The sequence below is a fragment of the Solea senegalensis genome, unplaced genomic scaffold (genome assembly GCF_019176455.1).
Source record: "Solea senegalensis isolate Sse05_10M unplaced genomic scaffold, IFAPA_SoseM_1 scf7180000017617, whole genome shotgun sequence".
Classification (NCBI taxonomy): domain Eukaryota; kingdom Metazoa; phylum Chordata; class Actinopteri; order Pleuronectiformes; family Soleidae; genus Solea; species Solea senegalensis.
In genome coordinates this window covers 98,934-125,474 of record NW_025322468.1, presented here as the reverse complement: position 1 = coordinate 125,474, position 26,541 = coordinate 98,934, and the positions used below count along the sequence as shown (strand labels likewise).

General features: G+C 41.6%; 1 protein-coding gene across 3 annotated transcripts in view; it reads right to left on the bottom strand.

Annotated features, from left to right (window-relative positions):
- Positions 1 to 26,541, bottom strand: part of bcar1 (BCAR1 scaffold protein, Cas family member) — a 70,763-nt gene that overhangs the window by 6,556 nt on the left and 37,666 nt on the right. For 2 of the 3 annotated variants that reach the window (XM_044018638.1, XM_044018636.1), the window contains exons 2-4: positions 16,737 to 17,477; positions 5,471 to 5,620; positions 1,570 to 1,665 (exon numbers count right to left, since the gene is read on the bottom strand). In XM_044018638.1, the coding sequence (XP_043874573.1) occupies positions 1,570 to 1,665; positions 5,471 to 5,620; positions 16,737 to 17,477 (987 nt within the window). Of the gene's footprint in view, positions 1 to 1,569; positions 1,666 to 5,470; positions 5,621 to 16,736; positions 17,478 to 17,935; positions 19,518 to 26,541 lie in introns of those variants that run through there. The other variant, XM_044018635.1, reaches the window with a different exon arrangement.

Here is a 26,541-nt window from a genome sequence, read left to right as displayed (position 1 = left end):
CAACTTTTTCTTAAGACTAGAAAAATATGCTTTTGTCACAGTTTGATTGTATAACAATAGAATCAATTTGTATAGTGATTCTAATTTACTGCCATTCCACAAGTACTGCGATTCGATAGTGTTGATAATTGTGACTTTCTTTTGCTCCTTAGACCAAAATTTCTTACATTTCTTGGAACTACAACAAGTTGTATTCTCTACTTCAGTGCTCAATGTTTATCTCAATCAGATGGCACTGACAGTGGCACTGTGCATAACATGAACATAGCAGAATGTAGATAGCACATTTAGATGCTCCTGCTAATAATAAAATAAATACAGTCAGGGGAAATAAAGTTCACTGAGCTTGTATTATAAGTAAATAAAATAAACTGCTGGAACTAAATAGCCTTCTTATTAACACGTTTCAAAAGAAGCTTTCAAAAACCTGGATTGTGGGTTTCACTAATATATTTTTGGAGGTCGACATGCAACTGATACAACTGATTAGCTTTTTCTGTTCATTAAACTTGTAGAAATATCATGATTCCAGGGGAGAAAAAAAATGTAAAATCAAATTAAAATACTCCTAGTATTTATATTTCATCATGTCATTGTCTCCAATCACACAGAAAGAGTTTAATACAGTTTCACCTCATACTGCCAGTCATCCATTATGAATTCTTGATTGATTCATAAACTTTTACTGCAAATTTCTATTATTTCTCTTTTTCTTTAATCAACCACTTGCCCTTAATGTGTCTCCTGGTGCACGAGCCTGGAAGTGTTTGCTGCTTTATGTGTTGTCTTTTTTGTTTTGCCGTCTTCACCACGCTGCTCCGAACTAATTGCCCTAGTGGGACTAATTAAGTTCTTTAAATTGACTTGAATACACACAACATATATAATTAAAATGTGAATTATAAAGAAGATTAGATTAGATTCCCGCCCCAGAACAATGAATATATGTTTCAATTATTTTTAATGACCCAGTCTGAGGCCCACTTGCAATACATGCAATGCCCACCAGAGGGCTACAACCTACACTTTAGTAAGCACTGCTGTGTGTGAGTGATAATATTACATATAGTGCATGTTATATGGATATTTCTTTTTGAACATTCTTTGTTTGTGTGTATTAGACCAGTTGAATCTTTTTTACTGAATAAATGAGAAAAATAAAGCTTGAATTGAATGAACACCTCGTTACTGATGCTCTAAAACACTCTGACAAAGGCCCTACAGTTCATTTATACACTGATTTATCAACAGTGATGTCGTTGAAGATTTTATCATTGGATACGTACGTACCAGAAAAAATAAGTAGTAAGTGTTCAGTGATATTCCTCTTTCCTATCCCCGAAATTATGACAGGTTTCATGTGTAACAAACACAGGATGTGCACAATAGTGGTAAGCTGCCAAAAAAACATTCTTATCAGACCTTATCCTGTGAGCGGCTTTAGCCCCACTGATCAAACCACATTATCGTTACCACGACAGTGACCATACAGTGTGTTGGATTACCACATAGTCTGTGACAAACATACATGCACAACAAAATAATCCCAAATGCAAAAAAAAGCCTTACTGTCTGCTGTGTGTTCTTCTCTGTGCTTGCTGGGGTGTCGTATATATCCTGACCACCAGAGGGCCCCTTAGCCACCATGGGAGGGGTGTCGTACACCTAAAACAAAGCAAAAAGGACAAGACCATTATTAACATGTTGTTATAAACACATCACACCAGAGACAAGGCACACACACACAAATACTAACACAAATAAACCCACATGTGCCCTGGAAGTTGACTAAATTAAAAACCTATTCAAGTAGAAAATGGGCTGTGTGAATTAGGGGAATTTGACAATTAGTCACACTTTATTCTTATATTTGTCTATACTCGTGCCTATATTGAATGAAAAATCCAAATTGTACCTCACAATGACAGAATTAAATGCCTCTTTAAACTTAATCCCCACAAGTCGGATACATGTGTGTCCTGATAAATAATTTATGCTCCGTGTTCTATCTGTGCTGGGCATATTTTCTACGCATGACGCAATCATTTTAAAAAATAAAATAAATCAAAATCTATCAGTGCAGTGACATGAAATATAAGAGAGAATACAGCCAAGATATATTCAGTCAGTGGTTGTTATGAGGGGCACCTGTCTGTGAAGGATACAGTGTGTGTGTGTGTGTGTGTCTGCATAAATCCTGCCATCACTGTTCGGCTTTAAACTACAGCATATGTAATGGATGAGATGAGGGAGATAAATCAGCCGGTGTGGCTGTCGGTGCCAGATGTGGTGATGATTTCAAACATCTCTGTAGCAGCTGCTCTCCTGGGATCTCTACTCTTCACTGTGTGGGAACAGTGACATTAAAAACAGACACAGGCTTGGATGTGGAATAGAGCGGGCACGCATTAATAAGGAAGCTGCCAATAAAGGGAGAAAATACACTGAGCCTGTGTGACAGGGTTTTTGATAAGAGAGAGAGAACCTAATGTTGTGAGAACACAGTTGACACAGGTGAGGATTATGAACTTCAAAATGTGAGGGTGTTGATATGTAAACAATCATATCTGGCCAGGATTTAGATGTTGAAAAAGCTGATAGGAAACGCAGAGGTGGAGTCAGTATTGCTCAGCTCTCAGTTTAACCCTTTAACATCGAGCGCATCGCTGACAGCACGCTTGCACAAGTCCAACTCCAAATCCAACTTTATTTATAAAACAACAGCTGAAACAAAGTGCTGTACATCAGACATAAATAAGACAAATAAAATATAAAAAATGACATCATAGGCCTAACAACAAACAATAAAGCAATAAAATACTGTAGAAGGTATAAATAAAACTCAAATGAACAAGTCATACAATAAAACTATAAAACGATAAAAACCAACGTCTCAAAATGGGTCGAAATCCAAAGAGTAAAAATGGGTTTTAAGATGTGCAAGTGCACTTTGCATTACCGAAGTTACACCACGGTTCGTGCTATCAGAAAAAAATCTGAAAAAATCTGCTTCTTTGTCGCCAGAGAGGAGAGAGTGGGAAGAACACCTGTACATAGTTTCCATTTTTGGGCCTGTTTTTGCAAATGGAGAGACAAAGTCTCAAAAAAACCTTTTTGTAAATATGTTTTATACTGTTCCAATTTCAAATTTAACACGCAAAATCTGCTGTTCGTGTACAACTGTAGTGTTTTTCTAAGTAAACCTTTTAGTTTTTCCTCATTTTAAAATGTTAAAAAACAGTATTTTAACATGAAGTAGATTGTAAATAATATAAAAAAATATTATATAAAAATAATAAAAAAATAACCTCTGCTAATTGTGGGGAAAATGGGCAAAAGCACTTAAAGTAAAAGGACATCCTCTGGTCCTTTTATGAAATGTGACTACAGTGTGGTTGTAAGGATGAGAAACGTGACAAAATCCCAGTCTGGAGACGACACATCAGACAGTTACTGCTGAAACACTGCTCATGTTCCTGTAAACTGGCCTTTAGAACTCGAGATGGCATTAGAGCTGATTTCAGTAAACAAAAACACACTGTGGTGCTCATTTCACTGCACAGCACGCAGGAATTGTAAGTAAAGGCTTTCACTGTCACACAGTCTTTGTGTGTCCCTCCGCTGCACCAGAGTCCATAGTGAAAATGTGGGATTTTACATCACAGCACAAAGGAGCTGCCTCCATCACTTAGTTCATAGGTGTTATCTTGTGACGTAAGGGTTTGCATCTACATAAGTGAACCAAATGTACCACATGTGGCAGCAGTCGACCAGCAAGTATTATGTGTTTATGTGCTAAAAATGCTGAATATCTCTATGGACACTGGCACAGGGAGTGTGCAGAGTGCAGCGAGCTGTATATGCTGACAATGAGTAACAACCACACACACACACACACACTATGCCTTTAGACCCCGGTCTCCATCAGCTCAGTTTCCTGAACACAAAACCCGGCTGAGCATTTCAGTGTCGCAGCTGTGGTCAGAGGTGAGTTGTTGTTTTTTTTCTGTTCCACAGTCCAGTCGCTGATGCCGCTGTGACAAGACAATCTGACGAGTGCAGTCATTCTCTCTGCAGAGCTCCACTAAGTGAGATACACTGTGTGTTGTGAAACAGTTTCGCTGTGGCTGTGCTCTGATCTTTCGGAGAGTGAGCGTGATTACTTGTTATGGTCAGAACCATCTACCATGAGCCATCTCCCACACAGCAGACATTTTGATGAAGTGCCTTGTGTTGCGGTGCGTTCATTCTTCACCTTTCAGATTGCCTACTTTTCAAAAAGCCCAGCAGCTACATCTGTTGTCACGGCTACACATTGTCATCCTGTTCTACCTCATTTTTCCATCCTTCGTTTTTCTCATCATTCATTGTCATCTCTTTTTTCTACCTCGTTCCTGACTGTGCACCTCCTTCTTTTCCTCTTCCTACTCCTGCAGCTCTAGCTCTAAAAAGGCAATGGCTGCATGTGACCTTTCTCTTTAGCCATGTCAGCATCAAAGTTCTCCTCTACTATAGATATACGATCTGCTCATTAAAGAGAAAGTTCAGTTCAGAAGATTCTTGGCAATGTCCCGGCCAAGACCTGGCACACAGAACCTCCTGGAGACACGGAGACATGGCTGCCAGTACGGACACAGGGAATAAAGATTTTAACCACTTAACAAAAATACAATCTGAGTCCACTTAAGTCTATGATATCTTAAGGTTTCAGGATCAGGATTTACTGCTTTATCTTGCCCATTAGACAGCCTTTCTGACTGGAAACTGAAGATTGTAAACCACCAAAGTCCACTGAGAAAATCAGCAATTTTACAATCACAGCACACAGGAGTTTTTAATCCACCATTTTGGTATCTGAAATATTCTCTTCAGCTTTACCCCAGTGACATAAAACTACACAAGAAAAAACCTCAACCTTGTTCAAAAAAGTAACAAAGTAACTTTTACTCTGAGTACATTTTAAACAAGCTACTTTTTAAGTAAAAATGTTATCAAAATAGTGGTACTTTGACTTGAGTAGAATATTCCAATACTCTTTCCACCTCTGGCAGTAGCATAATGTACAACCACAATTAAAAAAACCCTGAACTAACACTTTAAGCAGTCAACATTGTGTAGAATTACACAAGAATAAACTGACCTGTGTCAGTGCTCTACATCGCTCAGTGTTACACACACACACACACACACACAGGTCCACACATCCTGTGACACTCATTTAGAACGTCTAAACAAAGCGCTCTCCCTAACATTAACCATAACCAGTTTATGGTTAACCTTAACCTACCACAATTCCAACCGTAGCCCCAAACAGTCCCTGAGAAATTAGGTTCTGCCTCATTACGACCAGGTTTTACTCCCCAAATAGAACTACTGGTCCTGGCAAAGTCAGTGTTTATGTCAGAAAAAGTGCTAAAGAGTTAAAAAATACAAGTACACACACACACACACACACACACAGCAGTCTGACCTGTGTGTTGTACTGTTGGCGGGTAGGTGGCACATCATATATGTCCTGATGAGTTGGAGGTTGATGTCTGGGTGGGACATCATACTCGTCCTGGTCTGTCTTCAGTGTGTCGTACACGTACACCTGTCCAACCCGAGTAGGAACCACCACCTGGATACAGAGACACAGGCAGGTTATACACCAATCAGACACAAAGGAGATTTTAATAATGTCTTCTTTTCACGCAGTCGTACTGTAAGTAAACAACAACAAAAATAGGGATAAAACATCTGTTTCTTATCAAATGTAAGATAGAGTCATTTCATTGTTTTTTTAGAGCCACTTTAAACGGTAAATCCTATTTTTGCATAACTCGTAACTCGCGCTTACTGCTAATCACATTCTTGATGGTTCAGAAACACTCTGTTCAGCCACAGAAAAAGCAGTTTAAATGTGTTGCTGATCTGTCGTCACACTGCAAACATCCGTCAAAAGAAAAGAAGGGAGGTTATCATAATCGTATTAACACACTCTCTTCCTCAGACCACGTCGTCCCTCCCTCTGGGTCACAATCCACCACTGAGTAACAACAGCCTCTTCAACCAGACTGAGGTGCAAAAAATGAAAAGGCTTCTTCAGCTCTGAATGAGCATTTATTGATTCTTCACGGTGGATGAGCACAGACTAAAGGTTGTCCAGTCTCATAAAAAAAAAAACACAGACAGAGGCGCAAGAGGCAATAAAAATAGAAGCAGAGGTCCTGACGTAGTTGTCGTGGGAACCCGGGCTGCTCTATTGTGTGCCTGTTTAAACTGTGTATTATATGGCCGGAGTGTAGAGTCAACTGGGCCGCCTGGGAAACCACAACAGATCAGGTACACAACAAATACACAACACGGGTAGCCATCACAGCTGGACCTCACAGTTGTTCTCACATCGCTTCCTCAACATTTCCATGTCCAGGTTAAATCAATACTTGGTAGGACATCGTTTAACATCATGGCTGAACATCCTGGTGTGGGCGTGAAACTTAAAGCTCTGTGTGTTATTGAATATCGATCATTGTTTGATTATATATAATCAATATAAGATATGTAGCTATACACTATAACAATATATCACATCAATATCTTCTCAAATGCCCTTGACACCCTATAAAGGCTTATGTTCTCTCATCTTTTCATAGATTTTACCAACTGCAGACCTAAAAACTATTGTAACCAGAAGATTCCTGTATCTTGTATTCAAGCATAGAAATACTGTAGGTGTTATATTATCTACTATATACTTATTATAATATATAATATATAGGAATTATAATATTAGGTCCTATGTGTCAAGTTTAGTTAATCTCCCAATCCCTAAGTCTCCCAATCAGTTGTGTATGCAAAGACGCGTTAACTTCTTTGCAGACGATCCAGATGAGCCAATCAGTGCTGTGTATCAGAAACGGACACCGTTGCTGTATGTATGGATGTACACAGCCCTTATTTGGCACTGCAGATTGTATTATAGACTGTGTTGATAATGACTGAGGATTTAAAGGACGACTTGGGTACTTGAACATTGTCAGTGCAGTCAGTAGAAAATATACATATACAACAGCTGATTTTGTGCACTCCATGAGTCCATCACAGGGCTACATACAGAAAAACACCTATGGTTAATTTAGAGTGTCCCATTTGCCTAATCCCCAAATCTGCATGTTTTTGGACTGTGGGAGGAAACCGGAGAACCCGGAGAAAACTCACGCACACACGGAGAGGACATGCAAATTCCTACCGGGTCGCAAACCCGGGTCCTTTTGCTGCAGAGGCAAGAGTCTTAACCTAAAAAATCATTAGACAGCTGAATCTTGAGTTGCTTGGTAACTGCCTGATTCCTCCCAAATTTAAGTCCATTGAAAAAAAAAAAACATAATGTGAGCATTTGCAGATATAACTGTTAACCCTCACACTTGTAAATTGTTATAAATAGTATAAATAGGTGTCCTCAGTCAGTCAGTCAGTCAGTATTTGTTTAATCACACTCATCTCCACTCGTGATTAATGGAAGCTCTCTGATAATATTTGCTCAGCACCCAGCTGTCAGGAGTCTGCTGTGTGTGGGACGGAGACAAATGATAAATCCATCCATCTGACAACCTGTCTGTACTAATCTGTGTCTGCCCCACTCCTCACTCTCCCTCTGCCTCTGGCCCTCCCACCTCAAAATACACACACAAACACAGACACAGAAGGGGGGGGGGTGCTTTTTTTTTTATCCCTCTCTCCAAGAACAATAATAATAAGAACAACCGTTATTATTTTAGCACCAGTCACAGTAAGAACAAACACCTTCAAAGCTGATGTGTATTTTTACATTTCTAGCACGGTTGCTCTCCATTTCCCCGTCTGTCTCACAGATACACATTCATCCAAAGAACCCCTTTGCTCACTGTCAGAAAGCTTTCAGCAGTATTGACGAGACCTGGCTAAGTGCCAGATGGGCCTCGTCACCCCCACAACACACACACACATGCATGCACACACACACACACGCACACACACGCACACACACACCATCCTCAGTCCTGTGAGCAATTGATAACTTATGTTATTGATCACCTGTCTGTGTGTACCCTGGAGAGTAGACACACAAACACTTACACACTAATGCTAAGTAGGTGTGTGTGTGTGTGTGTGTGTGTGTGTGTGTAAGGTCTAGTAATAGTAATAGCCGGTTGAGCCTTTTTAATTCCTTTAGGAGATCGGGTTTATGGATCAGTGCTCATCACTGTGAAGACCTCCTACACTCTGTGTGTTGTGTCACACCATTTTCTCTGTAATCATACCCTGTGGTCAGAGTGTGACAGCTTAGTTATGGCTATACATAGATTAACGGTGAACAGCTACATACAGTATGTGAAAATCCAATGTTCCATTTCTTGGCCGTCTGATGTCAGATTCGGCACCTGAGACTGAGTTAAAGGCGCAGTAGGCAGGAGGATTTTTTCTTTGTGGTTATTGATGATGATTTTCCATAAAAAAACTTTCAGCATCAAGTACGACAAACATAATTGAGAATGTTTGTTGTCCTTTGGGGAGGTAATCTTTCACCCCCATATCAGAAAGTAACCTGCATCCATACTAAGACGTGATAACGTGCAATAAATCATAAGCCACGTGAACAGAGCTGAAACAATAATGTAATTGATTACTGAATTAATCGTCAACTGTTTTGATAATCGATTAATCCATTTGAAGCTATTTTCATGATTAAAACAAGATTTCTGATTGTTTCAGCCTCTTAAATGTGACTTTTTTCTTCGTTCCTTTGCTCCATATAACAAAGAAATAATTTTAACTGAATCATTTTGATTTGTGGACATTTGAGAACATCGTCATTTCCGGGCTTGATCAACATTTTTTTTTACGTTTTCTGACATTTCATGGACCAAACGTTTAATCGAGAAAATAATCGACCGATTACTCCATGATGAAAATAATAGTTAGTTGCAGCTCTGTATACGTGAATGCAGGTAACGGTGTCATCTATCTAAAACACAGCCGGTGAAAACAGGGCCAGCAGCATTTATAGCATCCTCCATTCTTGGCAGGGTCGTGTGGATGACAGGTGTATCTGGAGCAGAATTTCTGCATTTTTACATGAAAATGAAGCCAAAGTTGTTTTTCAACGTATACCAACAAGGCTTTGAAGCTTCGGCGTTACCTGTATTCAACAACGACGTTACACCGGCTGTAAAACAACGGCCGGTCTTGATGCCGGAATGGATGACGGCGAACACACACACACACACAACTGTGTGTCAATCTCTTAACAGCCTTGTTTCTTCTGTATCCTCACAGAACTGTGGCCTGAGGACGGCCATATACTTTCAGATTTACTGACCTACATATCCACCAAAGGAAACTCACTGTGTCGTGTTCTCAGAATAAATCAGTGGCCTCATAAAAGCTGCAGCTACACTGACCTGCCGACAATAAAATGCCTTTTCTTTCTTTTTTTTTCTTTCTCCAAGTCAGTGAAGGAGAATTCCTCTACATGCAATCATGCACACATATGAGAGAGAGAGGGAAGCTCGTGGCACGAGCTGGGATGTTCATTCTTTTGTTCCTCGCCTATGATTACATCAAGTAGAAGTCATTGCTCAACAGATGACCTTCGCTCCGAGCAATGTCCCTCCCTCCTGAACAGCAGCCACCTCCACCCTCTCCCTCTCTTCCGCCTCCTTTCCCCTCGTTTTATTTGCTGCTCTATGCAGATGAGGAAAGGACAGATGCTGAGGAACCAGGACGCGGATTTTTGGTCTGGAAACAAAAAGCAGGATGAAGTCTCCTCTTGTATCTGCTGCTAAATACAGTTACATTCTTACAGGGAGACCAGTCTTTGAACTTCAAAATGGCCACTGTAGCCACACACGCAGCATAAAAATACACTTTCTATACATGCAGCTGCAGCAGAGAAAATAAATCTTTGCAGCACAGATGTGCAGTTCAAAGAGAGCGGGGGGGTAAAAAATAGAGAGAGGCCTAATTACAGAAGGAGAGTGGAGTGGTTTGCCTGAACTGAAAGGACAGCAGCAGCTCCTGGTCTATACTGTGCCCTGACATTGCTCACAGTTGTTTACATGAGGATAAAAGGCAAAAAATTAAAGACTTGGTGGCTTTAAAAAAGGTACCAAATACAAGGGAATGGTCTGCATGTTCAAATGTTGACAGCACATGCAGTGAATTGGCTTCCTATCAAAATCTGAGCGATGGACACAAATCCTTTCTTTTTCAAAGCAAAACTACATACTGACCAAATATCAGGCTGCAAGGTGAGCAACAGAAACACAGTCAGTGAGTTTACTTAATTGTGTCATTCAACCACTTGACAGCACTATGGGTCTGGCAAAGTCACTGCACTCTTTTTAAATGAACTGCAGACTCATGAGCACAAAGCACCAAGACAAAGAAGGAGAAGAAGAAGGAATGGGAGAGAGTTGGAAGCCCAGCCTGTGAATATGAATACCACACACACACACACACACACACACACACACACACACACACACACACACACACACACACACACACACACACACACACACACACACACACACACACACAGAGGCACCAAGAGGCAGTGCAGGGGTCTTAACAGATTAGTGTGTGTGTGTGTGTGTGTGGGGGGGGCTCCATGAGAGCACCAACACACTCTACCCCCTACAGAACTGGATTCCACCATGACTGGTGTGTGTGTGTGTGTGTGTGTGTGCCTACATACTCAGACTGGCTGTCTGGTAAATCTGGACAGATGGGATTATGGTGATGTAGTAACGAAAGTAGTGATGTTCATCAGATGATGCATTTTGTTGAACTGAGAGACAGGCTTGTGCAGTCGAGGTGTGGCACTGCGGGTTATCGTGTAGGGCTGCATAACGACTTTGAATAAATATCTAATTGATAATACGATGATAATTAGATAATAATTATCTAATCTAACATAGTGTGTAATTTATATTTTTCTTTTTTATTGTATTTTTGGCACCAAACCACAGCAAATTCCCTGTATTGATTCAAACCTACAGTACATGGCAATAAACCTGTTTCTGATTCTTCTGATTCCTCTCATTGGGATTATATTGAATTTGAGGAATTTGAGATTGTGATATGATTCATAATATCAGAGGGGAATGGTAATTCTTACATCATCACTCTCATTTTCATTGGAAACACATTTAAAATGATTACTGTGTGCAGATCTGTGAGAGACCGAGATGTTCTCTTCAGTCTGCAGAATAAGATGTGTATAGATCCAGACAGTAATGAATATAAAATCATATTTCGACACGCATTTTGGCTTTAACAAATATTGCGGTTCCTGTGATTTGGAAATTACAGTAGGCTGAGGTTGATTTATACCTCTTTTAGGCTAAAGGGGCTATGAATAAAAGCTGCTGCTGACTCATTTCCCACCACTGGAAGAGGAGGTTGTCTTTGCTTTTTTTTAAATATACACTTAGGTCCCTGTTTTAAGCTCAGCAGCAAATGAATGTCGATAGCTGCTTGAATGTGCCCACCACACTGTCACAATGAAAGAGGTCATGTTGGCATTACTGCCACTGCTAAAATCCTGCCTCTACATTCCTGAATGCCTGAAGGTGTTTGTAGTTACTGTGGCTGATGGAAAATTGGCTTCAGTTGTAGAAAAATACTATATATAAGAAGAACAGCAAGGGTAAAAAGCAAGAACGGGCACAAACAACGAGGTATATTGATAGTTAATGTTTGCAAAGCTGTGCAGTGATCGCTGGTCGGAAACTGACCATGTGGGTTTTCCAAACGGTCTGGATTAGTGTGGATTACAGACGTAGCAAAGGAGACCAAAACATATTAGTGTCGATGTAGCCTGTATGTGAGCACGGTCATGTCCACAGATGAGTAGCAAGGCAGACGCCGTGACTTCATTAGTCTCCAGTTAATCTCTCAGCATGTGGCACACACACACACATACACACACACACACACAGATTGCCTTCAGCTGTTTCAGTGTGTGTGCGTCTAAAGAGTGAGAGCCGTTGTGGCACGTGGCTGCTGATCCTCGCCTCCCAACACTTCAATGCCTTTGATGACAGCTGTGTCAGCTGCTTGACCTCCTGTCAAACACACACACACACACTTATGGAAATTGGTCATTTTCTGATACTTGGTACAACAAACACATTTAGAGGAGCTGTTGCTCAGAACTGTGTTGTCCTCTAACCAGAAGTTTGTTTGGCTTGGTTCGATCGCTGGCTCCTTCACTGTTCTTGAGCAAGACACTGAATACAGAATTGCTTCTGACAAAATTGTGGCAGCAGAATGTGAATGGTGCAGCTACATTTTCATAAAAACCCCAAAACAAACTGCATTCAGATGAGAGTTTCATCACCATGTTGGACGTAATCTAGGTCCATACGACATGAAAAGGCTCATCTAATGAGACTCATACCAGCTCGTTTGAACTACTGCAAGAAATGATGTTCTCTGCTTTATCTTACTGTTACACAACCTTTTCCAACAGGAAATGCTCCCCAACTACTGCAGCGCAATTAATCGCAAAATAATTGAAATCACATTACCAACTACAATATCCCAAAGCAAACATTTAATGATTATAAAGATGAAAGATGTGCTTAATGGAGTTGCAAAAACATTAGTCAAAACAAAACTGCAATATGATTTCTTTTTTTTTTTTACTAAATTGTGCATCTCTACAGTTCATTGGTACGTTGAACTGTATAATTTAGTGACTATGGTATTTCAAAGACAGCCCTGTCATGTGAGCTAGTCTGATTTTCAGCCATGCTTGTTTTGCAGTGTAAGTGTTGTAGTGTCAATGTTATGTCGACACGCAGCAACATCGTTTACATCGTAATATGGCACGTAAAAGATATCGCACCGTCCTTTTGCCAAGGTTAACAACGTGTGAAGGATGTTCCGCTAATTCTTGAGCCCGAATGTCTGGGCACAGATTCAGTCACCTGTTTGGAAAAATCACAATCCCAACTCCCTGTGCCAAAAAATGTATAATAAATCAGTTAGGAATTCCCCTCAAATTACCCTTGTTACCACTTCTGTTGGGTGTGTGTGTGTGTGTGTGTGTGTGGCGGCTGTAGACAGTCATGTGTGCCTGATGTTTACAGGAAAGTCTGTAAATTGCTTTGTGCTGCCGTGTGTCTGAACAGTCCCACAGAGGAGCATTTGGTGTGTAAAGTCAAGCTGGAGCCTTGGTCAGCAGCTGAGAGCCTGCAGCTGCACCTCCCTCCCTGCCTCTCGGCTCACTTCCTCCATCTTACACTCTCCACGTTCCAAACAAACACTTCACTTTTCATCACTCTTCAATTACGACCCATCCGTGTGTGCATGTGGGAGAGAGAGGGAGGAGAGAGAGAGAGTGTCCGTGTGGAGTCTTCTCTCAGCAGGAATATCTTATCTCTTAATGAGTAACTGGAAGGAGTGAAGTGGGTGTGCTTGTCTTTTTATTTGTGTCTGTGTTTGCACAGAGTGTGCGAGGCAGGGGGGAGGTAGGTGAGCTCATTACAATGAAGGGCATTGGCAGGGCAAACACATGACGCATGTGACACACAAACACTCACAGTTTGGTCTCCATCAACCACACAGGACATTACTTTGACTGGCATTCATTTTACTGGAGACTGACCGAGGCCTAACCCTAACCCTAACCCTAACCATGCAACAGGTCTTCACCTTAAAATGTAATCATTTACATTATAGGGACTTTGTCCTCATGAGGAAGACTGTGTACACAACATGAGTAGTACTTGAACACACACACGCAACCATTTTGCCGCTGCATTGACAACGAAAGGCCCAGGTCAATGTAAGTGTGGCTAAAATGTTTGCTTTCCTCATTACGTGGCCTTGATCTTGATATGAAACAACATCAGATGAAGGAAATATTTAAATGGCAGGAATTGAGAAATTTGAAATCAGCTGAGAACAAACAAGTGACACTTGAAGATTCACCAGTCATTGCTTTACTAAAATAAATCCCTGCCCTGATCACTATTGTTTCACATCAGTAGTAAAAAAAAAAGGTTTTAAACTAAGCAAGCGACTGCAGTGATGGAAAATCTGCTTCCTGGTCACACCAGCATGCACTTAACCATGTGACACTGTGTAGTTGGGATGCAGATTACACCTGACACGAGTTAAAACGCTCGTCGAGACTCACATCGTTTTCATTTTGAAATGAAAACATAGTACGATGGCTATAGCCTCAAGCAAGCCAGTGGCATTGGATTAAGGGGTTTTCTTTGAGGGGGTACTACTGAAATTGTTCTTGTTCTTGTTCATGACTAATATAATCAGCCATTATTGGGCACATTTGCCTGCTTTTCACACCCTGTTGCTACTCCACTGGATCATTGGATCACTGTTAGATGAAGTAGATGATTATTATCATTTCTAACTACAATCCAGACCATGGTTCCCCCACCACCAGAGGCTGTAATATTTATTCTCTTTCCTACAGTATGAAAATGCTGCTGTAAGAACATGGAAACAGAACACCAGCATCTCTTCCCACCTTTATTTACAGCTGATCTAAACAAACCACAATGTGGCCTTTTCAGTTTGACGGATGATAAAGTGTCTGACCTCGTTCTGAAACTGAGCTGAGACCATATCCGCAATTATCGGGACCAAAGCAATTCACATGACATGACACGTCAAAACGATCGTGACTGTCACTCAAATTGATCTTTAGCATCTTTATTTAGTCTTCCTTCTCTCTGTTTTGGGGGAAAAAAACTCTAAAAACACTGATATCTAATGGCTGTGAATGTTCTCACAGTGAAAAGAGGTGGAAATTCCAGAAGGGAACACGATATTATCATAACTGTATAATTATCATGGAATGATTCTTTTTTTTATATCCTGTTATCACCACTCCTGGTTTATCAGGACACCCATAATACACCAATTAGAGTCCATGATTGGGTTTTTGTGGCCGCGGAAAGATTGGAGCGACACCAAACTCGTGGCAAATGAGGTTAAAGTAGGGCACTGAGGACACAGTACAGCATCACTACTGAATTTATCATAAAGCATCTCGGTAAATGTTGCACAACAACAACTCAGAGGAGGTTACATGTTAGGATGTGGCAGGGGAGCAGCTGTACCCAACATCACACACACACACACACTGGTGTTTACACATTACGCCTCGCTTCCTCATGAACGCACACACACACACACACACACACACACACACTATGTCATCTGTGAAATGCTTACTCACCCAACCACAAGATCAAACCTAAATTATTAATAATCTTATTATTTCCTCTGGTCCCTCCTCTAATCCCCCAAACGTATTGCAGCATGGACACGGTAGTGAGTTCTGAGTCAGGCTGAAGCCTGGCCTTTCATATATAGTTAGTACTGGTTCCTATTTGTGAGTTCACCTGTGCCCAATATATGTAAAAGGTCTTGTGATATACATTTACAGGCGTACTGGTGTGGAAGCAGATAACATCTGTTACAGTTATATTGTTATAAATGTAGTCGTGTGGGCGCTGCCTCCGACTTCAGTCGCAAAATCAATGTCAAATGTTTTCAACCAGAAAGTCTTTCTTCAAACACTGAACTTCTCACAGTCAAACCACTTCCTGCACTTTGTACCCACGGTTTCCTCGTCACGTTTGAGTGAAAGGATCAGAAACACTGGCGTACAAAACGAACATATGCATGATAAAGAGTCATTACTTGAACGGCTTGATAAAGCCGGCGATGACACGCCGCCATGCCGCAGCGGCTGTCAGCAGACTGAGCACCTTTCCACTTTGCCGTGTAATGTAGAGCCTCGCACACTTCATTAATCACAGCGAACACTCTGAAGCTGTCCCATTATGGTGTGAAAGCCTGAGTGGAAACTCCGTGGAGGCTCAGAATCAGAGGGGTGTGCACGGTGAGGATGACTGACCACACCCACACTCACTGACTGACTGATATCACACAGCACAAAGAATAACCTTGCAGTATGTTCACACGTGAACATTAGCCGTGACAATAGAAGGAAGTGTGTGCTCGACTTTCAGTATTATGTAGAATCTACGACACATTCCCTTTCTCTTTCTGCCCGTCCTACCTTTTTCCCTTTGTCTAATTATCAGGGATGATTTTACAGGGTCCCTGTTACTGAGCCTCCTATTATTACTTTCTTGTGATGATATGGCACTCATGCAACCTAGGAACCATTACAGTTTGACATTCTAGTTGGATCCCTTAGAATTAAAGTATGAAGGTCTACTACTTGAACTATATTTATTTGTAGGGATGTGGATACTTGTGTTTGCCTACATGACACAGCTTCAGTATACACTTTATTTAAGATGGTCAGTGTATGAAATAAAATGAACAATATTGTTGACTTAAGTGTAGAAAGAGTCTCTTTGTACTGTGTAAAAAACAATACCAAACACAGATAATATAAAATAATGAATCAGTCCTACAACCTGGTCACTTGTGAAAAGTCCTGCAGCTCATGTAAATGAGGTGACTGGAGTGACTGCCAATCTCTGTCTAGTACACTTGACCCCCACCCTGATGCTTCCCAGTAAAACTGGCCTAGAACCACCACTTGTTTCCTCTCCCCGTTCCCTTCTCTCAGTTTCCATAACCTAAATACCACATTTATTTCATGGGGATATAAACACTATACCTCTGCTGGAATCCCTCATCTTCTCCCATCCCTAATACATTATACATTCCTCCTTTGCTCTGTGCTTCCTTACCTTCCCCAGTGGCTTGTTGCTACTCTCCCAGTTCCTCTTATCCAGGGAGGGGGGCACCTGGTACACGTCTTGCTCAGTTCCCGTACCACCACTAAGGCCTGGCACCGGGCCTATAGAGGGGGGCACCTGGTAGATGTCCTTTGCAGACATCTGGTACTGTCTCGGGGGTAAAGCTGATGCTTTGCTGGGGGGTAATGGCTGGACCTGTGGACTGGGACCAACTGGACCAGAGGGAATCTGGTACACACTATGCGGGCTTGGTTTTGTGTTGTGGGAGGGGGGCATCATGTAGACAGAGTCAGGGTTGGGCTGTGCAGGGCATGGGGTAGAGTAGGCTGAGTGCATGGATGTGTACTGAGCTGCTGGGAGGGGCTTGTTGGCAAACCCAGAAGAGGACGTAGCGATGGCAGCAGACGACGGTGCAGGTGTTGGTATAGTGTAAGCGCTCTGAGGAGGGAGGGGTCGGTGTGCCAGCAAGGGCGGGAGAGAGGGAGGACAGGAAGCTACTGGATCTAGTGTGGAGGGCGAGGCCTGTTGCTGCTGCTTGCTGTCATACATGCCGACCAGGATCTTGAGGCGGTTGCCCGGGACGATGCCTTGGCGACCATGGAGGGAGCATAGCCACCAGCCGTCCAGTCCCTGCGTGTCACGCTCCAGCACCGTCATGATGTCACCCTTGCGGAAGGACAGCTCGTCCGGGGACTCGGCCACATTGTCATACAACGCCTTGGCCAACACGTTCTGTGGAAGGAGCAAAGATTAACATGTAAATATGCAGCAGGCGACAGGAAGTGCAGGTTCCCAGATTCACAGCAAACACAAGACGTGTTTCAGAACAGAAGAATACTTTCATCATAATGGCACTTAGGCTTAATTACACCACAAGCTTGGTTGAATACTTGATTGTGACTAGTCGGTTACAACACTCTTGGGTGTTATTTCTGTGTAACAGACCTGGATACACCTGTGTAACCACACGATGAGGATAATTCAATTACCCTGTGAATGAACACACTATTGACCCGGTCAGACCAACAAACCTACACACATAAAAGAAAACAACACTGATTGTGTTGTGTTTGCAATGCAGAGCAGTAAAGAGAACGTCATATAAAGTTTATTTGACTTTATTAACAGTTCTGTGTTATGTTAATGTAGATACTGTAACACTTTAAAACATGATTGAAATGATACTGAACTTTAACTGTGCACACAGGGAGGGTGACAGCCATGTTAGGAGTCATTTTCCTACATGCTGCAGTGCTACGTGTTATGTGATTTGCCATGTAGACAAGGAGAGGGCAAAGTACAAATCCACTGAACTGCTGTTCCTGTTTGTTCTGGAAAAAAAACCGACATAAAATTACAACATACTGTAGTTCTGAGTTAAATGTTATGATCTTAACAGCTTCTGCGTCTTTCCCATATTTAGTGAACACTGAGAACTTTCTTTAAATTAGTTTTGTATTTTGTAAATATTTTCATTTCCGTCACAGAATCAGTAAACACTGAGGCGACGGGAGAAGAAGTGCACTGAATCTTTAAGTTACATTATCGTTACCGCAAGGACCCAAGAACTCAGTCTTAAGAAAATTTCAAATAAAAAACAACAACAAATGAATGTAAGCTGTATTCAGTCATCCAAATGTGACATAATTTCTAACCTCCCATACACACACATAAACACACAGCTCATCTGCATGGCAACCCAGCGCGCAAACAGAAACACCTCCCCTCAGTCCCTCTGGAACTCTCTGAAAACTAAACCAATATTTGTCGTCAATGTCCGACCTCAGCCTGGTCTCCTCCCTCTGTGTCTGAGTTCCACCCCAGTTATCACACACTGGTACAGCCTGTACTGGCCTCATGCCAGCCTCTCAGCCTCTCTCTCTCTTACTCACACAAAGCACTGCCCATCTACATAAGACCATGTAGTTAGCGTTCAAATTTACTGCCGATCTTTTCCTTTCACTGCACTTAAGGGCCGTTCACGGTTCGAAAGTGGGCTGGGAACCAGACAGTGAAAGACACCCCACCCTCATATATGCACTTCATTGAATTTATTCACCCAAAAAATACATTCCGGTCACTCCTACACAATTATATAATATTCAGCCACTTTATGATCCAAAAATTACTTTCACTTTTTTTTTTTTTTTTTCTTTTACACACCCACTGCTCCTCAGCCCCGACACTAACTTGTAATAGGGAGTCCCAGTCGCAGCCCCTTCAGGCCTTTTCTCGCTTTATGTATCTTCGGAGAGCGGGTTTAATCTCCCACAAGCGTCTAACTAGCGATCAGAGGCTCAAAACTACCAGAATGAGGCTCAGCGAGATGTGGTAATGAACTGTAGAACATTTCAGCGAAGAGGTTATTAAAAAATATTCCAATATTCAGGGAGGAAACGTCATTTAAGTTTGCTGGGAGTGTTACAGTGACAGCGGCTCGTCAGTTGAGTGCGGGGGACGATGTCCTCAGAGACTGATAAGACTTTGTCGTCTGTACATGAAAGCAAATGAACTTACACACACTCACACTCACAATATAATGATTTACCACTTGCTCGTACAGCAGTCACTATTGTGCGGCAGTAGTTAGATTGTGTTTCCCGCTGCTACCCCATGTCTGGGTGAGCTTATATTTCTGAACCATTACTTATTTACATGTCTATAAACATATCAAAGTAAGAGTGTTTTAACTGCTTGTGGCACTTTGGGCTGCAAGAAGAAAATGAGCATCATGAAAACCATTTTCTGGTTATGAATGTGGTTTGGTACAAAAAGCACCAGGCTAGGAAACATTGGGTTAAAACAGGGTTGTCAAACATAAGGCACAGGGGCCAACAGAGGGTCCGATCCAGCCCGCAGTATGAATTTTTGAATTTCGATATACTTTTCAGTTCCAGATACCTGTGACTAAATGTTTTGTGCCTTCATAGATCTAATGGTAAATTTAGGCATTATATTGTTGAAATTGCACTTATTTTTCATCTTATTTCAGTTATATTGTGTAAGAAAATGCTTCATTAAATGTAAAACCAAGGGAAACATTTGGAGATCTTGTTGTTTATAGGTTATTATGCTATTATTTTACTGGTCTGGCCCACTTGAGATCAAATTGCAAATTGTCTTTGGCCCCCTAACTAAAATGAGTTTGACACCCCTGGGTTAAAACCATGTTGTGTGTATTAAAAAAAAAATGACAGTCAGCTTCTTTCTGAAGCCTAGCCACTAGGGGGCGACACCACTGGTTTCAAAAAGAGTCTAAGTGTTTGTAAGTACCTCATACAAACCCCACTTTCCCTTTAAAACACCATCTATAGCTTATCCCTAAACGTAGCTGTCGATTTTAAATGTACTTGTGTGTCAAATGTGATGTTGTCTTGTTTGCTCTTCCCCAGCATAAAGCCTTATTTATATCTCTCCACTCTTACTTCTTTCACATCCCCTCTCAGTCACTTTCTGTCATCTACAGAACACTTTCCATCAGAGTGACGTAGATCTCCTCACTATATTATTATACAGCCCGCGGCTACTTCCAAAATCGCTGAAGCACTACCTCTTGTCTTCTTCTGAGCAGTTGGTGCCGTTTCTGATCCACGAGCGCGAGCCAGGTTTGTCAGTTGCCGTGCAACTGTCAGAACAGACACACACTGTAATCATTTATTTATTTACCCAGCTACGTAACAGCTACAGCAGCTGGACTGCTCATGGACATCAGCGATGCACGCTCGCTCATTCACGTGCGAGGAGTCGCGACGATGTGACTGATCTCTTACTCCGAGTGTCCTCGCAGGAGCAGACGCGTCTCTGCTGCAGCTTTTCATTTTGTGCGTGAAGACCCTGCTGCTCAGCAGCACCACTTCTCGTGTGAGTGCTGAGAGGATGATGAATGCACCTCTCTGTCTCTTCTCTGGGGTCACCCTATCTCACTCACATACCAGCCAAATCCCACACACACACACACACACACACACACATACACATGCTCAAAACAAAATTCCCCCGCTTTGGTCCATTCCAGTGTCCAGAGAAACAGGAAGTGCAATGCAGATGATTCACACAACCTCCTGATTGAACAATGAGTCACTGACTTGACCTGCAAGGTCTAGAAGCTCCCCTGACTGTGTTCCCATGATCTTTCTGTTATTCTTTGTCCAGTCAAACATTTTGAATTTAGAGTAATTCTGAATCATTTTTACAGAAACTACATTAGAAGAACTATAAATAGAGTTTCATGGTACACACAAAAAATGAGGCATAGTTGTGTTTTTTTTAAGAGTAGCTGTATGAGCTACTGACACAGCTAGTGTCTTTTGCACAGGTGACAGCAATGTGTCTGAGTGGACCACTCACTCACTCTCGTGCACCAAAGTCCACAGAGAAAATCAACAGTTTGGCATCACAGCATTCGACAGTTGTTGATCCACTATTGCCAAACAAGGCAGCAGTAAACCAGCAGCTCCTGTGTCTCTGTGAACTAAATAAGCGGAATGAGAAAAAGAGCCAGTTGTAGCATTGAAAGATAAAGCAGTGAACATATTCTTATGATAGCTCATTTAAAACTGGAGGAGATATTTTTTAGGTGAGCCTTCAGGCCAATCTGGCCACTGGCAGCCATGTTTTTACTGAGTCTCTTGCAGGCTCAGACGCTGTTTTTTTTAATTAAAAAAATGCCTTGTTGTTGAAATGTGCTGTACAAATAAACCTGTCTTGCCTCGTCACTTCCTCATACTTCAAAACACCTGGAACTATCCCTTTAAACTGCAGGCGTGTATGGGTATTCTACATCAAAGAAATTACAGGTCCAACATTTTAGATCCATATTGATCTCTCGGAGAAGCAGAAAGAAAACAAAAAAACACAGCTGCATGAATGTAGTCACATTTATATGATTCACTGATTTCGTGAACATCCAAACGGGAGATGCAAAAAGCATAACTGATCATCCAAAGAACCAGGAACTACCAGAATAGAAATAAATCAGATACAGGTGTAAAAGCCTTTGTTTATCAAGCTCCATAGAACATTTTGGAACACGTTTGGGTAAAATTGAAAGCATCCCGACGGTAAAAACCAAAGCCGAAGCTTCACAACAGCCAGTCATCTGTGTGCGGACGCGGCTGGAAACCTTTAAACATCCGTGTCTGTTAATCGGCGTGAGAAAGTCATCAAGACGACACTTGTGCATCCACTCAGCAGACTCAGCAGACTGCGAGTGAGAACACAGTAGGGGCCGTACACATTACCCAGACCTCTCAGGACGAATCCCAGCAGCAACAGGCTTCAACAATGAGACGTTACCAAGGCGACCATTGCCCCCGACAACCGACTGGTCAGAGAGACGAGACGGATGACGAAAGAGAGGAGAGGACTGACAAAGAGGAGAGGGTTAAGAGAAAACGGGGGAAGTTTACAGGGACGAGGTGTCAAGTGAAATGTTGAGCTTCTGACGAAGAACATTCAACATCCAACTGGAGAACGTCCAAAGCAACACAGCAGCAGCAGCATGTGCCAGTTAATGGCAATTGTTTTGGTCCACACTCACACACCTGAAATTGTATTGTCGAGGTTTTTGTGATATTTGTGTTTGACAAGTTTTCCAGCTGAACTCCAACATCTGAGAAGAAAGAGAAGAGCGGGGGAGAAACAGAGAGATGTCCACTGAAGAGGAAGTAATGTGAACAGCTGGTGGACGCGCACACTACAGACAGGTTGCTCATCTGTGTATATGTGTGTGTGTGGCCTAATGCCCTTTGTCTCCTGCCTCCTATTTGACCCCTTGGGACAAATACAAGCCTAGGAATAAAAAAAGGCCACCTATGGCACTCCCTGTGTGTCCTCTTTCCCATTCTTTTCCACCCAGTCTGCCATTTCAGCAGCAGTCACATGACGCACCCCCCCCACTCCTTTCCACTTTGTTCACTCTTGTGGTTCACTCGTCTGCTCTGTTTATCCCTGAGCTCCTGTGCACTGAGTCAGTCGGCTCTTGCAGGTGCTCAGCTCTCTCTGCAGCCTGCGGTGAATTTGAATCAGTCACGTTTTTCATTAGAATGAGCCTGTCTGGGCTCATACGCGGGGACGAGCTGTAGGTGTCAGTCAGGGTGATGATTTGATTTCATCTAAATTCATTTGTTTGGCGCCGAATCCCAACGGCACTTTACAAAGCAAGGTTGAGACCTCACTGAAAGGATTCTGTACTAGTCATTATGAACTAATTGTAGACGAGCGGTCTATAAAGCCATGTGCCAAATCTGCCTCTTTTTATGTAAACTCTCGATTAGCAAAGCAAAGGTACAGCCAGAGGAAATACTACTACGCCTGAGTTGAAGCAAACCACATTTGTATCGATCTGGAGAGCGGCATCACTCATGTCAAGGTCAATGAAACCCTGTCGCTGACCTGTTTGCCCCCGAAAATGTCAGACTTGATGTTCTCAATCTGCTCGACTAGGAGCTGCACAGTTAAACGGATCATGACGCGATCAATAATATAAAAAGCTGCAATTGAACTTTTAGTAAGTTGTATTCCCCTTTTTTAACTGACACAGTACAGTAACAATATACAGTCCAAGCATCAGGAATTGTGTTGTAAGCAAAACATGACTTTTGGTTTCTTCCGGTTCTTCTCTTTGGCCCAGCCCACATGGACAAATCTGAGGTTGTACGCGTGCATGCGTGTGTGTGCGTGCTTCCTTCCTTGCATGCATGTACTTGTGCATCAATCTTTGTGAGGCAGTGTGTGAGAGTTAAGACTTGGTTTATGGTTGAGGAGAGAATTTGGGTTTGGGCTTTGGTTTATTCTTCTGCTGAATAAACATTATTTTAATAATGATGATTCAAATAAGGTTTCATTCAACAGACGGTTCGCTGAACTCTGAGCCCTGAAATCTAATATCAAGATCATCAATCGTTCCTCCTTAGTATTCATTCTTGGTATTACTGACTAAAATAAATACCTGTAGACAATTTCAAGAGAAGACAACACTTTTCTGAGCTCCCTGAGTAAACATGTAACTGATCACTGTGTCAGAGGTTGAAATGAACAGGTTAACGACAGCCCTGGACCTGCAGATCCTCTGTACTTTGACTTGGCCCAGAGTCAAAGTACAAAGTACAACGTGTGTATATTTCGTCTTAACCCAGGTGTGTGTGTGTGTTGCTACTGGTGAAGCGAGCTGGGGCCTGTAGTCCATCTTACTACAACATTCCAGTCTCCACATACAAACATCCAACTCTCCTATTACCTCACATTCCTGAGGTCTCTCTCTCTCTCTCTCTCAAACATTCACATTCTTGCACATCATACAGATGAGCAACCTACAAAAGTGTTGTTACCCTTTTTCCTTCCTTCCATTCTTTGTTTCTTCCCTTTGCTCTTGTCATTCTCTCTCTCTCTACCACCCTTTATTTCTTTCCTACCTCTCATTTTCCTTCAGTCTGTCCTTCCCATCCCCCCCTCCTTCTTTTCCTGCCTTGGCATGTCAGACTGTTCTTGAGAAACACTTGAGTGCACGGCTGCTTTGTACAACATCAGAACGCCCCAAACCCAGTGCAGCATCTATCGCAACACTATGACACGTTCATAAAAACCAACGCGTGCAAGCGACTGCGACATTTTAAAATGACAGTAATGCTCTGACTGTCAATGTTTACAGAAAGCAACAAACAGGGATATAAGAATGTTACCATATCTATAGAAACGTCATATATTCTTCTTCTTTAATTGCAAACACAACATAGTAGTTTCTCAATTATGACCAAAATGATAATCCTTATTTGTTGAGATTATGATTACTTCAGATTATTCATTGATAATAGGTACAAAATCATTGAATTTCACTGTTAGTGTTTATGTCAATAATGTGCTGTTTCAATCTGGATTTGTGACTTGAATGTTTTGTCGATTCCTTGAGGAGGGCTATATATATATACATACATATGTATATATATATATATATATATATATATATATATATATATATACACATATACATACATATATATATATATATATATATATATATATATATATATATATATATATATACATATACATACATACATATGTATATATATATGTATATATATATATATATATATACATACATATATATAGCCACATCTTTATGTGCCCTGTTAAATGCAGGTTAAGACTGCTGCTTTAGCAAGTGATGAGCCCGGCTGAAGAATTCCTGCCCTCAGGCTATGACTAAGAGCAACAACAACAGCAGGGATTGTGTAGCCTCGAGCGCACGATCGGCTCTGCAGGCGTGGCCTCAGAGTTGCTTAACCTGTTGACAGACAGGCAGACAGACAGACCTGCCGGTTGGTTGCTCTCTCTCTTTACTACGCTCGGTCTCTCCGTCTCTCTCTGTCACAAATACAGCTCATACATGATTATTCGATTAATTGAACATGAATTGATACTAAATGAATCATCACCTTAAAGGTGAATATGTTCTGGTTTCTTTGCTCCCTATAACAAAGGAACCATTAAAAAGGAATAATAATTTTGCTTTGTGGACAAACATGAGAACATCATCATGTCCAGGTTTGAGAAACACCGGTCAACACTTTTTAACACTTTTCTGACATTTTCTGAACCAAACAAACAACAAATCGATGAATTGAGAAAATAATCTACACATCGATCCATTCTGAAAATAATCTTTAGTTCCAGCCCTAAAACATTCCATCTTGAAAGTTGCCATTAGCTGCTGATAGGACGTACGACAGAAAAAGCACCCTTCCATTCATCATTATGACACTTGCTTTACCTGTGATGCATTTACAAACCATAACAAACAAACAGCTGGTGCTCCGTCACAATGCCTGGTGGGAAATACAGCATTTTAGCAGCTCATAGCCTCTGATTGCCCTCTTAGACGGAATAACACCACCAGATTATCACCGTCCATTATTTTCAATGGCCCATGCTGCGCGAGGGTGGTCTTTAACTGCAAAACACTAAATGTGCACGCGGTCAGTAAGCAACTCGGCTTATACGTATAAAAGTTAAAAATATGTTGAACTTTGAGGGCTGCATGCTGTGATGCACATTTACATGCTTCCATCTAGGCACAGTAAGGAAAAATATGTTTTTAAAGAACAATATGACACAGGTTTACCTCATGGGGAGAACCACAGCACAGAGACAAATTAAGCTCTAATTTAAAAACAAAATAAACATCGTTTAAAACCACACATGAATTCATACAATTTTATTTTATTTTTTTACTATTTTAACTTCTAAGACGACGGTCGTGGCTCAACACCTCCAGAAATGATTATTATGTGCAGTGCACAACAGAAGAGGTGGATGTTTGCTCACAGCCAATGCCTGTGTTTATGAGCTTTAAAGAGCTGGCACACCCTCTGATCACCATGTGTGTGTCTGTGTTTGTGTGTGTGTGTTCCACACAGGACAAAGTCTTTATTTGTCGTCTCACAATCATTGACGATGACAAGCTGAAGCCCGCGTCTTCACACCGCTCTGAAAAGACACAATCTCAAAACAACGGTGGCGTGCAGCTGCATGAGAAGTGTCGGTATTTATTAATGCGACATCTCCGCAGGAAAAAAGAAAACACACACACGCGCCACACAAACGCACAAACTAAAGGTGTCTGCTTTAAAATGGTTTCACAACCACGGGGCATAAATCTACACAGTGGTGACACTCACATAAATCTGTTGAGAAAGCTGCAGCTGAAACTGCAGTGTTGACTCTATGATTCAGCTCGGCGCAGCAGGGAAAAACATCCAGTGATTCATGGCTTGTTGTTTGTCGACTAACTGTACTC